Here is a 15,645-nt window from a genome sequence, read left to right as displayed (position 1 = left end):
AGCGATACATTGGAAGGAAAGTTTACAAATAATGTAGAAGTTTACAAAAGAGATAAGGAGAAAAGGAGAGGGGGAAATGTGATACTTGTATGCGTACTATACAAAATATATGAACACATCTATGATGCAGTCTGCCTCATACAGGAAAATCTTCATCTAGATTCAATCAAGGAACTCTATCAGATGCAGGATCACCCTGAAACCAAGGGTATAAGCCCTCTAGCGTGGCTAGAGTGTGCCACCTAGGGCAGCCTTTGAGTTTCCTGTCCCGCGGCCCCATAAGCCTATACAGACTTATACAGTAGACACAAAATTGCCTTCCTATAAAAGCGTCGTCTGGGGCGGTCAGACTCCTAGCCCTCCGTCAAACCACGCTACTAATGCATATGTACATATCGTTGCTATTATGTTAAACTGTTGTATGTCCAAATTTGGCCAAATGCGTTTTTTTCAATATTTGATTTGCTTGTATTAGCCAGTTCTTTTGGTCAAACTATTGCATCTCCAGCTGCTTCAGATGAAAATTGTCAAAGTGTAGTACAATGGTTTGGCATTTTTCAAAAGTGTAGCAAGTCCCACATACGACAGTTTTGCAAAACTATTTCTGACTGAAAATATCATGCATGCATGGAGATACAATTTTGTGCACCCAACAGAGTATTATTGTTAAGCTGAAACTGTTGCTAATGTAAAAAGAAATGGAATGGTGAAACTATTTTTTCGATTTCTGAAAAAGCAACGTTTTGGACTCACGACACTTTTACATAATAGCAATGATATATATGTACACACACATCTGTGAATATCTATGTATATTGTGTGTGTGTGTGTGCGTACACACACACACACACACACACACACACACACACACACACACACACACACACACACATATATATATATACACACACACACACACATCTATGTGTGTATATGCATACATACATACACACACACATTTAAGTATATATATATGTATTTTGTGAGTACATATGTACGTGTTGTATACACATATACGCACCACACACACACACACACACACGCACATATATAGGTGAAGATTTATGTGCATATAATTCCTTACTTATCTTGAGTTTGAATTTCGGTAAATTCCTTATCCTGTCGCAGGAACACTTCAAGAATAGACGCCTGGTTGTAAAAAGCTGCACAGTGAATCGGTGTCCAGCCATTATTATCAATTGCATTGAGTTGGGCAAAATTGCAAACGAGGCACACAACAGCATCAAAAGCCCCACACTGAACCGCTAGGTGTAGAGCTGATGGACCTGTTTAAGGATAAGAGCAACGATTACTTCAAAAGGACGTTACGTATATTAGATGACTTAGGAAATAAATGCTTATTCTCTGGCACTAAAATCGACTTAATTATATAGTGTAAACATGGGTGGAATTCTGGTTTAAGTTCCCCGTATAACCCCGCATAGCAATTTTTAGGGTTTTGGAATTTTTAGAAAATTCTCCCGAATTTGTGTTCTACACGCGGGAATTCATACGATTATGCAAGATAAAAAAATTACTTGTGATTTAAGGGTGATTTAGCGGTTGTTTTTAGCACATAGGTCGACCACCTGATACCTTCCTCGTTTCTTTGTCACTTTGATATGTATTCATGGTTTTCAATATTTTTCTCCCATGATGCACCCAGGGGTGATCTATTGATGGGATTTAAGCAAAACATTCTGACTGTCCGTATTTTAAACTATGATTAAAAAAGAGAAATTGAAAAAGGGTGACACTTTTAGAATTTATGGAGGTAGTGGTAGTGGGGGAGAATTAAAAAAAAGGATCTGTCAAACTATAAAGATCCAAAAAAAAAATCATAATCGTATGAGTTCCGTGTGTGAATACAAATTCGCAAACATTGTCTGAAAATTCCCCAAAATAAAAAAAAAAGTTACGATGGGTTATATGGAATGCTTAAACATGTCGTGTAAACATTTAAACATCGTCGTTTCCAGATCTTGCTGTAATGTTTAATCCTCCGAAGTGTTCTGTGTGTTAAAATCAATCTTCCTTTTTCTGGTTGTAAATTTTGGTCTGAAAAATTGGACTTGTATGCCTGAAAAATATGGTGGTTCATTTGAAAATGATTGAGCGCGTTGTTGTTTTGATTCTCTTCTGAGCAGAATTGTGTGACCCGTCATCTCTTTCAAAATCACGGATAACTGATACTTCTAGACAATTCAGCATCTGTATGAACTATCTAACGCTTTAAATTACATTAAAAAAAGGCAACAAAAAACACTAACACGAAGGCTTCCTTATTGTTTCGACGCTATTGCGCACAAACTGCGATAATAAACAAAATTTATTTCAAATTTTGGTACAAGGGAAGGAGTTAGTCGATTACATCGACCCCAGTGCTCATTTTATCGTACTTATTTTATCGATCTCAAAAGCAGGAAAGGTGAAGTTGATCTCAGCGGAATTTGAACGCAGAATGTAAAGACGGACGAAATGCTGCTAAGCATTCTGCACGGTGTGCTAAACGATTCTACTATATAAGATTAACGTTACAAAATAAGAGGAGTTATTTCCCTTGTCATCCTGTCCAGAAAATGGAGACAGTAACAATTAAATCACAATTTTGAAAGACTTGAACTTCACACTCAGTTACTTTGTACAAGTGAAAGTTACTGTGTATTTTAGCGGCATAAAATCCTCAGTGCAACTTTTCAAGTTCTTGTTCTTTTTCTTATAGATGAAAAAGAAATATTAAAAGAGATGCAAAGACTGTGTTATATGTTTAATTAGAGAAGAAAAAGATAGCCAGAAAAAGCCAAGTTTCATTATATAAACACTCCTTACTGCTTTTGAATGAACTTCATTATTATATATGAAAACACGCTGAAGTTGTCGCTCAGCAAAACTGAGTACAAAAACAACAAAAACAAAGATGTTTGAATTTTGTTATTAAGGGTTTTCTACCGGCAATTACTTTAGTTAATTTTCGGCTTATTTAATAGACACAAGTATGAGTTACTTCCCTTGTTAGTTAGAGTAGCCTCCCTTATATACTTGTATGTAACTTAACATCACATTTGCCTCGTTGTAAAGGCTGACACATTTTAATGCCGGAAAATCTCTCTCTCTCTCTCTCTCTCACACACACACACACACGCACGCAAATATGAATATATATATATATATATATATATATATATATATATATATATATATAGCTTTTATCTTTTACTTGTTTCAGTTGTTGGACTGTGGCAATGCTGTAGCACTATCTTGAAGGGTTTAGCCGAACAAATCAACTTTTGTTATTACTTTCTGAAGCCTGGTACATATTCTATCGGTGTTTTTGCCGAACTGCTAAATTATGAGGACGTAAACAAACCAGCACCGGTTGACCAACAGTGGCGGAGGACAAGCATATAACAAACACACGGCCCCCCCCCCCGGCAATTATGTGGGACAGTTATTCCGAAAATCTGTCTGCTTTGTTTATTGATAAAATAAAATGTGTGTATATTATGTACAGAATCTTGTAGATAAATCGAGACAATTTTTACGATGCATAGAACTGGTTATAATTTCTAAAATATTGGTAGTAGACAGATATAATTTTAATGTAACATTTATTACAACAAAAACATTTATCACTCAATATGGCCGCCCTTTTGGGCAATTACTGCCTCCACACGTGAACGAAATTTTTTTGCAGCTGCCACAACCTCCGCCTTTTTGATTTTGCGTGTCGCACGCACGATGCAAGTCTTCAAACTGTTGACACTCAAGTGTGGTGAAGCATTGGCCGTTGCTTGAAGTACGCCCCATAATATGTAATTGAGAAGGCTGAGATCTGAGCTATTACTGGGCTAGATGTTGACCCTCACAAAAAATGGCACCTTCTCACCAAAGAAGGCTTGTGTTACTTTTGACCCATGGCATGGTACAGAATCCTGGATAAGCACCACATTGTGAAACCCAAATTTCTGCTCCATCCAAGGTAAGAGAGGGTTATTCATGAATAGGAAATCAGAATAAGGTGCTTTGATTGCTTCTGATGATAGAAACCAGGCTCGAACATACATTCGAGCAAGAAAAATACATATTCTTCTTAAAGAGTTCTTCTCCCCAGGAAATAACTGAAATTGATCTCGAAACAGGTATATCTTGAATGCGTAAATTGCTAGCATGACTTACAGTTCCTGGTGTACGAAACGATATCCCGTTCTTCAGAATGCCGCAAAGAAAGATCATGGTTAACTCCAACAATTCTCAGTAATCATTTCGCTTTTATTTCTGCGTAGAAAGGTGGTATTCAAGAAATCCAAGAATGGTAGAACGGACATCATCAGGCATTTAATTGCCACCAGTTATGTAAATCTTCTTGTTGAGTTTCGTCCAGGATTCTTTAAATCTTTTGAAAAACGATATGTCTGGACCAGAAGTTGCACCCGTCAGTGAGTCAAAACATCTAAAATCTAACTCAAAAATATGACGACGGCAAAGGAAGTACAACAGGTCGCGATTGAACAATTTTTCTACACGCACCATTTACTCGACCTGTGTTGTAAAGTGCCTGAATTTTGTCGGTTATACCCCACTTCTCCACTGCTTGGTAAACAGCCATGGCTTGCTGTTCTCCTGAAAATGTTGGAATTTCAGGGACTCCCAACAATTGTTCCTTGCCTTGAAAAGTTACTATTATTGCCAGTTTATCAACCTTTTCAACGCCTGTGAGTGCTGGGAACAGCTTTCCATCCCAGTGCAACACTAATTCTTGACAGTCGTTTAGGTTAAATTTGTGCGGCATTTCTGTGTGTCTCGCTTCTCTAAATTTTGTTCTGAGGCGTTGAAAATAAGTATACAAAGCACATAACATTATAAAAACGGAGAGGTTATAAACATGGTATTACAACTTTGTCAGGGCTACCCACACAACAGGAGAAGATCTGTATCATAATGTCCCACAACAAAATTAATGAGTGTTTACAAGTTATTACAAACAAATTAACTTATATTTACAAACGCGGACAAGTCATATTAGTTTGCTGCTTAAGGCTAACGTATATTTCTTAATATTTTATTTCACTACCATTAGGTGCAGTACAATTCTTTCAACGGACGAACGCAACTCGCAACCTCACTCACTCACGGCTGGCTGCCAACTGGATGACGGCGAAAAATATATGTTTGCCCTATAGCTATGCTCTGTACCCAGCTTTGCAAGTTGCTTTCCCCATTATATTTATTGTCACTTATCCTTCTATTACCAAGAATAAGTCTGAACAAGTTTTTAATTTAAGAGAAAATTATATAAGAGATAATTTTTTATCTGAAATAAATGACTTTCCGGGCGAAAACTTCAAAATTTCTTGGTCGATGAGGGTCGCCTTGCAGTCGTTCGATTGAGATAAAATTTTGCATTGATTGGTTTTTGTTAATTGGAACAAGATAGGTGGGTGGGAGCTAAATTTTTATAAGGTTGAAAAATAACGGCCACTCTAGTGCGCGCGTGTGTATAGAACAACATCATATATTTTAACTCCATAAACATTTTTTGTAAAAAGTCTTTCTTTCTTTCTTTCTTTCTGTTTTTTTCCTCCCCTTTGTGGGGGACAAACAGCCTAAATTTTCCTCTATTCTTTCCGCCCACCAACATAAGAGTCAACACGTCAACAGGCAATATTACCATAGCGTTGTCTGTTTACCAAGTCCATCAATAATAACTAAAACACATTATATCATTGGTAAAAGTGTGTAGAAATAAGCAGCTTTTAAAACTCGTACAGCTAATAATTATCATTAATGATTCATATTTTCTTTGGTTTATCCGCCCTTGGCTTAATTAACTCTCACATATTTACTGTTTACAATTCTGTTTTATATTCTTTCTTTCTTTCTTTCTTTCTTTTTACAGCCTGTCGTGTAACCAGTTCTTGTTTACACACTCACACAAAGACCCCTTATATATATATATATATATATATATATATATATATATATATATATATATATATATATATATATATATATATATATATATATATATATGTATATATATATGGTCTGTCCTCATTACTCCGTAAAGAGCATAGTGCCGGTTTCCCTATTTCTCTGACACCGGTTCGTCGCAGGGTTACTCATTTTTATATGCTGAGTAGACTGGGGTAGCCTGCAATGAAATGTTTTGCTACGCATCACCAGGTCCAGGAATCGAAACCACTATCTTACGATCATGAATCTAACACTCTAACCACTAAGACATGCATCCCCCCATACACATACATACATACATACATATGTATATATACACATGCACACACACACACACACATATATATACATACATACATACATACATACATATATATATATATATATATATATATATATATATATATATATATATATATATATATATATATATATATATATATATATATATATATAAATATAAAATTATAAATGAGTGGTATAAAATATAGATTCAGAGAATCAAGCGGCTTTCATAGAAAGCTCCTCTCACGGACTCGGTTAACACTTCACATATAAATTCAAAACCAGAGAAATGTACTGTAGAGTGTCCTTATAACTAAAATCCTGAAGTTCCGATCGGTGAAATTATTTGTGGAGGAGTATATAAAGTCAGAAGGTATGAGAGTTGAATATATATTTATTTATATAACCATCTGACATCCTTAGAAAGAAATTAATGCTTACATGTTTGCATTAATATACATGCTCAGCATTATACAATATAATTGTATATTCACTCCGTTCTGAGTTTAAATTCCACCGAGGTTGACTTTACTTTTCATCCTTTCGGGGTTGATAGAATAAGCACCAGTGGAACACTGGGGTGAATGTAAGTGACTAGTCCCCTCCCACCAAATTCCAGGCCTTGTGCCTTTAGCAGAAAGGTTTATTATTATTATCATTATTTTTATGATAAATTTTTAAACCTACAACGAATCATTTATTTATTTAGAAGTATGATTTCTCTGAAATCCTTACCGACAGAAGTTAAGTTATGGCGTCTCACATTGATATCTAAACCTTGTTGCAACAAAAGAACAATAATAGAGGGCCGATTGTTCATTGCAGCATGATGCAGAAGACAATATCCCGAGTCATCTTGTTTGCTCACACTTCGATTGGAAGGAATTTTGCGACAGAAATACTGGAAGGCGGGAAGAAGTCCTTTCTGGGCTGATAGTCGTAATGCATAAGAATGATTCTGTAAATACATATAAAACATGGTAGCTGTAGCGGCCGACAAAGATAGTCACGTGATGGAAGTGCAGTGTGGTGTGTGCTTTTACAAAAGCACACACCATACTACTGATAATTTGAATCTGTGAAACTATAAAATAATTCTGTTAGTGAAATGGTAGATTGAATAACAGATGAAAGTATTATTAATGAATCATAAGGTCAAATTTGCTTTATTTCTATGGAAATTTACTTCACAACATTTCACTTCAGGTATAAGTGTCAGGCTCTCTGAGAATGTTACCTGCAGTAGACCAGCGTTATATAAAAAAAAATATTTGTTTGTTTTGGTCATTGAAAGTAGAGTATTGTTTTTTAAGAGTCACTTTGTCAGGGCTTTTCAAACATTTTTGCCTTTATTAAATTATTAGACGATTCAAGGTTAGTAGATCAGCAGAATCGTTTGAGTGTCAGACGATCGGAATAAATATTGCCTTGCAATATTTATTCCGATCTTTTATATCCTGAGACCAAATCTCTCCGACTTCACCTTTATCTTTCATATTTTTTGAGGTAGATAAAATAAAGTAGCAGTCATGTACTTGATTGATCTAATCGACTGTCCTCTTCGTTTAAATTTCTGTCTCTAGCCTAAAGCCCAATTAGTCTGTAGATTATTTCTGTTTTTTTTTTCGTGATGAAACAACTTTGAGTAGAAGACAATTCCTTGAACGAGACACCGGTTAATCTTCACAGTTGTTACTGGTACACATTTTAGCCGAGAAGATTGAAGCTATGGAAACTGCGGGAGCCAGTCTTATATATATATTCGTGTGTATGTTTATGCTAGCGTTTGTCCTCCACCAGCACTTGACAACTAGAATTTGTTTAGGTCCCCGTCACTAAGTGGTTCAACCAAAGAAACTGTTTGAATATGTAGCAGATTAAAAATAAGCCCTGGGGCCGATTTGTTTGACTGAATCCTTCAAGGCGATGCCCCTGCATGGCCCCGGTTCAATGACTGAAACAAGTTAAACATAAAAGGTAAAAGAAGATTGTTATCAATTTTTCAAATTTCTGTAACACACAAGGGCGAAAACAGAAGAGTGATATGGAATATGGAATAGTATATTGTCATCTAGTTAAGAAAGAAGAGGACAAAGAGTAGGGGATGAGTGTAGGCACTGTTCAATTTGGTGATCACTGCTTTAGAACACGTAGCTAATTTTCGAGACATATTTAAGGAAAAAAAAATCAAAGGTGTTCTCGATGTCTGGAAATGCGGCAATTAGGTTTAGATTTTATAGGCTCACTACATTAAATATGCTATGTTGTTGGCACTCCGTCGCTTACGACGACGAGGGTTCCAGTTGATCCGATCAACGGAACAGCCTGCTCGTGAAATTAACGTGCAAGTGGCTGAGCACTCCACAAACATGTGTACCCTTAACGTAGTTCTCGGGGATATTCAGCGTGACAAGGTTGACCCTTTGAATTACAGGCACAACAGAAACAGGAAGTAAGAGAAAGTTGTGGTGAAAGAGTACAGCAGGGTTCGCCACCATCGCCTGCCGGAGCCTCGTGGAACTTTAGGTGTTTTCGCTCAATAAACACTCACAACGCCCGGTCTGGGAATCGAAACCGCGAGTTCGCTGCCCTAACCGCTGGGCCATTGAGTCTCCACATTAAATATGCTAACACTAACTAAATTAACCGTACAAGGTGAGGGAGTGGGACTGACAATTGCCAGATCGTTACTTCGACTGTCAGATCAGATGGTGCATTGCGTTCTTGAGCAAAGCACTTCATCTCACATTGTTCTCCAATCATTTTCGATATACGAGGTGTGGTACACTCTGCTCCTGTTCAGGCAATGACGATTTCACGAGAGGAGTGAGCTAATGTGTTGCACAAAAGTTTACTTTATATAAACAAATAACTCGTGCAGGTTTTTCAGTAAGAAATTGCAGAACCTTCATCAGTTATTTACAAGAGAGTCCAATCATACAGACTGGCGTATTATTCTGAGAGGAAATAAATTGAAAGATGGGAAAATAGGAAAACGGAAATACATAACAACACCTTGCTTTTAAGTGCTCGTTTCAGACCGAAATGTTTTTTGAATACTTCAAATATGCTGTTTTCTATATTCGTTGCTCGTTTAGTCTTCAGTTTGGTCAATTCTTCTAGGTAAGCTCGGATCCATAACGGTTCTTGAGGAATCTGAGGGTAGTAAGTTTCAAACTCTATCACGATAGTGTAGTATCTGCAAAAATATTTGCATAAAGGATTATTAAATACGTAGATATACCTATTCAGGTAGATCCACCCAATTCATCCATCCATCCATCCATCCATCCATCCATAAATATAAGCACTGGGTACTAAAAGTATTAAGGTCGGTGTTCTGGTATGTTTTTCACAGCACTGTTTATTTATGTGCTTTTCTGAGTGTATTCCACTGATGAGGCAAAGTATTTCTTATGCAGAGCCAGAAATCTGGGATCTGGAATTATCCAGTAATTTTTGCTTGTTTATTTTGTCTCTTCGTCTTCGCTCCTGGTGCAATATTTGACTGCTATTTTCAGCGTGGCGGTATCTCTTGGAAACCCTAAATTATAATTTATATATATATATATATATATATATATATATATATATATATATATATATATATATATATATATATATATATATATATATATGTATGTATGTATGTATGTATATATGTAGGTGTGTGTGTAATGATATTGTCAAGAAACACAAACTGTCAATTTATACCTTACTTTTGACATTTCTAACATTAACTCCCCACTTGCCGGACAATTAATTACCTCTCTCCATGTCATCCGGATGTCCTTTTATAATTATACTCATCAACTCCGTGAATGGTATTTATTTGTTCACAAGCGTTATGACTAAATGACTGCGAGTCAATCATTATACAAATCGATATGGCAGCATCATTGCTCTCTGCCATGTTTTCATGCATATTATATGATTTGTCAGCCATGCATTATTAATGAATAAATGTAATACCAACAACTATAGCCGCAGGCGTGGATGTGTGGTAAGAAGCATGGTTTCCAACCACATGTTTCCGGGTTCAGTCCCACTATGAAACCTTGCCAGTGCATTTGGTAGACGGAAACTGAAAGAAATCTGTCGTATATATATATATATATATTCTTTTACTTGCTTCAGTCTTGACTGCGGCCATGCTGGAGCACCGTCTTTAGTCGAACAAATCGACTCCAGGACTTATTCTTTGTAAGTCTAGTACTTATTCTATGAATCTATTTTGCCGAACCGCTAAGTTACGAGGACGTAAACATATCAGCATCGGTTGTCAAGCGACGGTGGAGGAACAAACACAGACGCACACGCACACACACACACGCACACACACACACACTTATATATAACGGGCTTCTTTCAGTTTCCGTCTACCAGATCCACTCACAAGTTTTGGGTCGGCCCGAGGCTATAGCAGAAGACACTTGCCTAAGGTGCCACACAGTGGGACTGAACCTCGAACTATGTAGTTGGTAAGCAAACTACTTACTGCACATCCACTCCTGCTTTACGTATATGTGTGTGCGCGCGCGCGTGTTTATGTCTGTTTGTCCCCCCCACCACCGCTTGACAACCGGTGCTGGTGTGTTTACAACCCTGTACAGCGGTTCGGCAAAAGAGCCCGATAGAATAAGTACCAGGCTTAAGAAAAAAAAAAAAGAAAAAAAAAAGAAAAAGAATACTGGGGTTGATTTATTTGACTAAAAGTTTTTGAAGGCAGTGCCCCAGCATGACCGCATGAAACAAGTAAAAGATAAAAGATAACTACATTCTTCACTCATTATATATTTATCAATAAAAAACAAAAACAAAACAAAACCTGCCTTTTATTTCCAATTTTCTGCAGCGGAACACTGTACTGATGGTCAAACATAGGCGGCTCTTTATTTAGTAGTTCATCTAAATGGTCCAACGCCGAACTTTTCACTGTGTTATAAGCATCTTTTATCGAATGGTCTGTCTCAGTAACCGACGGCGTGTCAAAATCGATGGAAATTCCTAATTAAACGGCAAGGAGAAATAAATGAGAGAGAGAGAGAGAGAGAGAGAGAGAGAGAGAGAGAGAGAGAGAGAGAGGGGGGGGAGGGAGAGAGAGAGAGAGGGAGGGAGAGAGAGAGAGAGGGAGGGAGAGAGAGAGAGAGGGAGAGAACAGATTTTATGAGAAAATTCATCCCTAAATCAGTGTCATGGCGGCTACTTACCTCCGTGAAGGTGGAAATAAGGGCCCTCATTTTTGAAGAACGAAAATGTGCACTCGGGAGGCAGCATGAGGGGAGGTAAATCTGTTTCTGTTCGACATTCATCAACTACAATAAGAACAATATATATATATATATTGATATATATAAATAATAATTGCCTCAATAATTTATTAAGTACTACAACTGACGGAGCTGAGAACTGGAATTATACAACGAAGTGTCAACAGTTCATATCCTGTTACTGTTGTCCCATTACTTACCAGTGATCTCATATGAGATCACTTAAAAATTACAAATTTCGTAATTATCTGTCAATATTTACACACATCTAACCTTTTTGCTATATCTACTAGGTATATTTCTCTGATATTCAAATGAGGTTTGCTAATTTTTCACCCAATATCTCGCTTATTTCTAGTTAGAATGTTATTTTGAAATGTTATTTTGATCATTTCAGCGTGTTTCTAAGGCTGTTTTATGCTAAAAATTAAAGTTTCATAAAAAGAATTCCAGTGAATACAATTATGGGAGGTAATGGGTTAAACATTCTTTATTCAGACGCCCTGGGAGACTAGCTGAGAAGCGCTTAACTTATGTTTCTTTAAGTAAGGAATCATTTCCCGAGGCGTTTTCAAACTTTTTTGTCGCGACCCATTTTATTTATCTCGCAACCCAGTGAAGGGACCCCCAGTCTGAAAAACGTTGGTTTACATCCTGCATTTTGCACCCACTTGCGTTTTTTTTTTCTTTCCTTCATTTCTGTCGCGACCCATTTTATTTTTCTCACGACCCACTGAAGGATCGGGATCCATAGTTTGAAAAACGCTGATATAGTTGTTAGCCACTTCGGAGCTCTCAAGGATCACTTCCTCTCAGTACATTTTTGTGAGTGAGATTGGCTACCTTGCTCGTAACCTCTTCTCAGATTTTATCCATTTAGAAATCCAGACTGAATAAGGTCCCGAAAATCTTAACTAGAACCTCGGTTTCATGATTGATGGATCCAGATGGATTTACCATCCATACGGATTTGATTCTCGCGGCAGAATGTTGCAAGTCCATGACCTGTCCAATTTAAAATATGTGTCTCCATTACCGACCAGCACACTTCATAGTTTTTAGAATATATTTATACTGATAAATTTGGATCCTTTCTGTTTGGCTGCCACTTTTCAATTTCTTTAATTTTTGTTCCAATTGATTTCATATTTAGTGTATTGGTGTGAAGTAATTGTCATGAAATTCATTTTCGCCAAAAATCAATAAATAAAGAGTTAATAGCTTCTAAAGTTTGCAAAACAATAACGATAATAATAATTGATTACCGCAAAGCTTAGGATATGATCCCACATTAATAATAATAATAATAATAATAATAATAATAATAATAATAATAATAATAATAATAATAGAAGAGTGCCATTGTCATCTAGTGAACGGTATTTCGACATCTTTTAATTTTGACTCTATATCTTCAGGAGGAGTTACCTCAATCCTTTCTATATTAACCAAAATGAAGTAGATTGACAAATTTATTTTTTGAACCAGTTGAAGACACACAAGATGTCGAAATATCGTTCACTAGATAACAATGGCACTTTTCTTTTAATTTTGACTCTATATCTTCAGGAGGAGTTACCTCAATCCTTTCTATATTAATAATAATAATAATAATGAAAAATATCGTCTTACCAGGATATGGCTTCAGCAAACGGTCTTTATGCGGGATTTTCATACGTTTTCTCATTCCAACAAAAAAGGTAGTCAGAAAAGAGACAAGCTTTAACATGATAAGGTTACGCCTCATATTTGCCTTCACTTCTAACGCTCGGCTGACGATTTCGGCTTGTTGCTGGAGATAGATATTTAACGACGCTAGAGTCTCAGGATCTGCTTTGTCATTACTCAGCACTACTTTACTGCTGATCGACCATGCTGCATCTATCATGAAAAGGTCTTCGTGATGGGTGATTGACAGTTGACTAAACAGCATTTGCATACTCAAGTAGTCGCTGAGCACTGAAAATGTACGACAGCTGGAGATCGTGTCGAACGTGGATTTCGGAAAAGCTGCAGAAATTTCGGGGTCTTTCATGAGATCGATCATACCTGAGAAATATATAAATATATACAGTCACCAGGGGTAAATTGGTATTTATTTTTAATGTTATTACCTGTACCTCCTCCTGTTTTTACATATGTATAATAATGCATTATATATGTATAATAATGCATTATATATATATATATATATATATATATATATATACATACGTAAATACATGCACACGTATATATATGTATGTACATATATATCATGCAATACACACGCACACACACACACACGCACACACGCACGCGCGAACGCACATATACTCCGTTAAAACAGTTTAATTTTAAAATCAGATTGGGAAGTCTCCCTGATGGATTTAGGATTAGGAACACTGTTGATGACCAAATATAAACGATTAACAAGAAAATATGAAAAAAAATTCTTAACAAAAATGGAGTGGCTGTGTGGTAAGTAACTTGCTTACCAACCACATGGTTCCGGGTTCAGTCCCACTGCGTGGCCCCTTGGGCAAGTGTCTTCTACTATAGCCTCGGGCCGACCAAAGCCTTGTGAGTGGATTTGGTAGACGGAAACTGAAAGAAGCCCGTCGTATATATGTATATATATATATATATATATATATATATATATATATATATGTATATATATATATAAACATAATTAAGGGATCAGCAAAATTGATCAGCAAAATTGATAAACCTTTACCCTTTTAATTTGTAATAATTATATATATATATATATATATATATATATATATATATATATATATATATATATATATATATATGTGTGTGTGTGTGTGTGTGTGTGTGTGTGTGTGTATGTATGTGTTTGTGTGTCTGTGTTTGTCCCCCAACATCGCTTGACAACCGATGCTGGTGTGTTTACGTCTCCGTAACTAACGCTTCGGCAGAAGAGACCGATAGAATAAGTACTAGGCTTACAAAGAATAAGTCCTGGGGTCGATTTTCTCGACTAAAGGCGGTGCTCCAGCATGGTCACAGTCAAATGACTGAAACAAGTAAAAGAGAAAAAGAGAGAGAGTAAACTCGAATATGTTTTAATATAACATGCTTGAAAAAAAAAAAAAAACAAGCTGTTTCCTATTTACACACACACACTCGCGCGCGCACACACATATTCACTCACAATAGTATCTATATCTATAAGAGACGATATTTGTATATTTGTCTGGAACCAATATCATCATTTGTAGACGAATGTTTCTTAAATCTTGCAAGATCTAGATGCAACCCATGATAATGTACGAGGGTATACTGAAAAGTTCCTGACTTTAGGTAAAAGAAAATACAGGAGGATCAGTTAATTATGATTTTATTCAACCTATTCCCCTTTCAGATTCAAACAGTTATTGCAGCGGTCCTTCAGTTTTTCTAAGCTCTGTAAAAGATCTCAGAAGATTGGGTCTCCAACCAAGCCTTTCGTTATACCCTTAAAGCCAGGAACTTTTCAGCACTCTCTCCTCCGTGAGTGTGTGTGTGTGTGTGTGTGTGTGTGTGTGTGTGTGTATATATACGAAGAGGTGCTGAAAAGTTCCTGGCTTTAAGAGTATCACGAAAGGCCTTGTTGGAGACCCAACCTTCCGAGTTCTTTTACAGGGCTTAAACAAATCGTAGGACCGCTGTAATAAGTGTATGAATCTGAGAAGCGAATATGTTGAATAAAATCATAATTAACTGATCCTCCTGTATTTTCTTTTACCCAAAGCCAGGAAATCTAAGAATTGAGGACCCTTGGGGCAAAATAGAGATGGTTCATGGAAAGAGATGTAGAACACCTGACAGATATTATGGAGTGGCAGTTGATTAGGAATGTTAGTGTAAAGATTTCTTTGTTCATAAATTATTTCGAGTTGATACATTAATCCATGTTTCTCTGCAAAATATGGGAAAGATTCTTGTAATGGTGATGTTATTTATACATCTATGTATATATGTACACACACACACACACACAAAGACACAGACAGACAGGCACAGACACAGACACAGACACACACACACACACAGACACAGACAGACAGGCAGACACAGACACAGACACATACACACACACACACAAACACACACACACACACACACA

The 15,645-nt window shown here is 36.6% G+C and overlaps 1 protein-coding gene across 1 annotated transcript in view; it reads right to left on the bottom strand.

The window, feature by feature from the left end:
- LOC106877194 (ankyrin and armadillo repeat-containing protein) overlaps positions 1 to 15,645 on the bottom strand; it is a 39,486-nt gene that overhangs the window by 18,035 nt on the left and 5,806 nt on the right. The window contains exons 4-9 of the mRNA XM_089357831.1: positions 13,161 to 13,577; positions 11,469 to 11,573; positions 11,091 to 11,265; positions 9,274 to 9,457; positions 6,994 to 7,216; positions 1,085 to 1,286 (exon numbers count right to left, since the gene is read on the bottom strand). Coding sequence (XP_089213957.1) covers positions 1,085 to 1,286; positions 6,994 to 7,216; positions 9,274 to 9,457; positions 11,091 to 11,265; positions 11,469 to 11,573; positions 13,161 to 13,577 — 1,306 coding nt within the window. The remainder of the gene's footprint in view (positions 1 to 1,084; positions 1,287 to 6,993; positions 7,217 to 9,273; positions 9,458 to 11,090; positions 11,266 to 11,468; positions 11,574 to 13,160; positions 13,578 to 15,645) is intronic.

Source organism: Octopus bimaculoides, chromosome 9, assembly GCF_046866305.1.
Source record: "Octopus bimaculoides isolate indiv1 chromosome 9, ASM4686630v1, whole genome shotgun sequence".
Lineage (NCBI taxonomy): Eukaryota > Metazoa > Mollusca > Cephalopoda > Octopoda > Octopodidae > Octopus > Octopus bimaculoides.
Note: the sequence above shows the minus strand (reverse complement) of the source record. Positions and strands in the feature narration are given on the sequence as shown.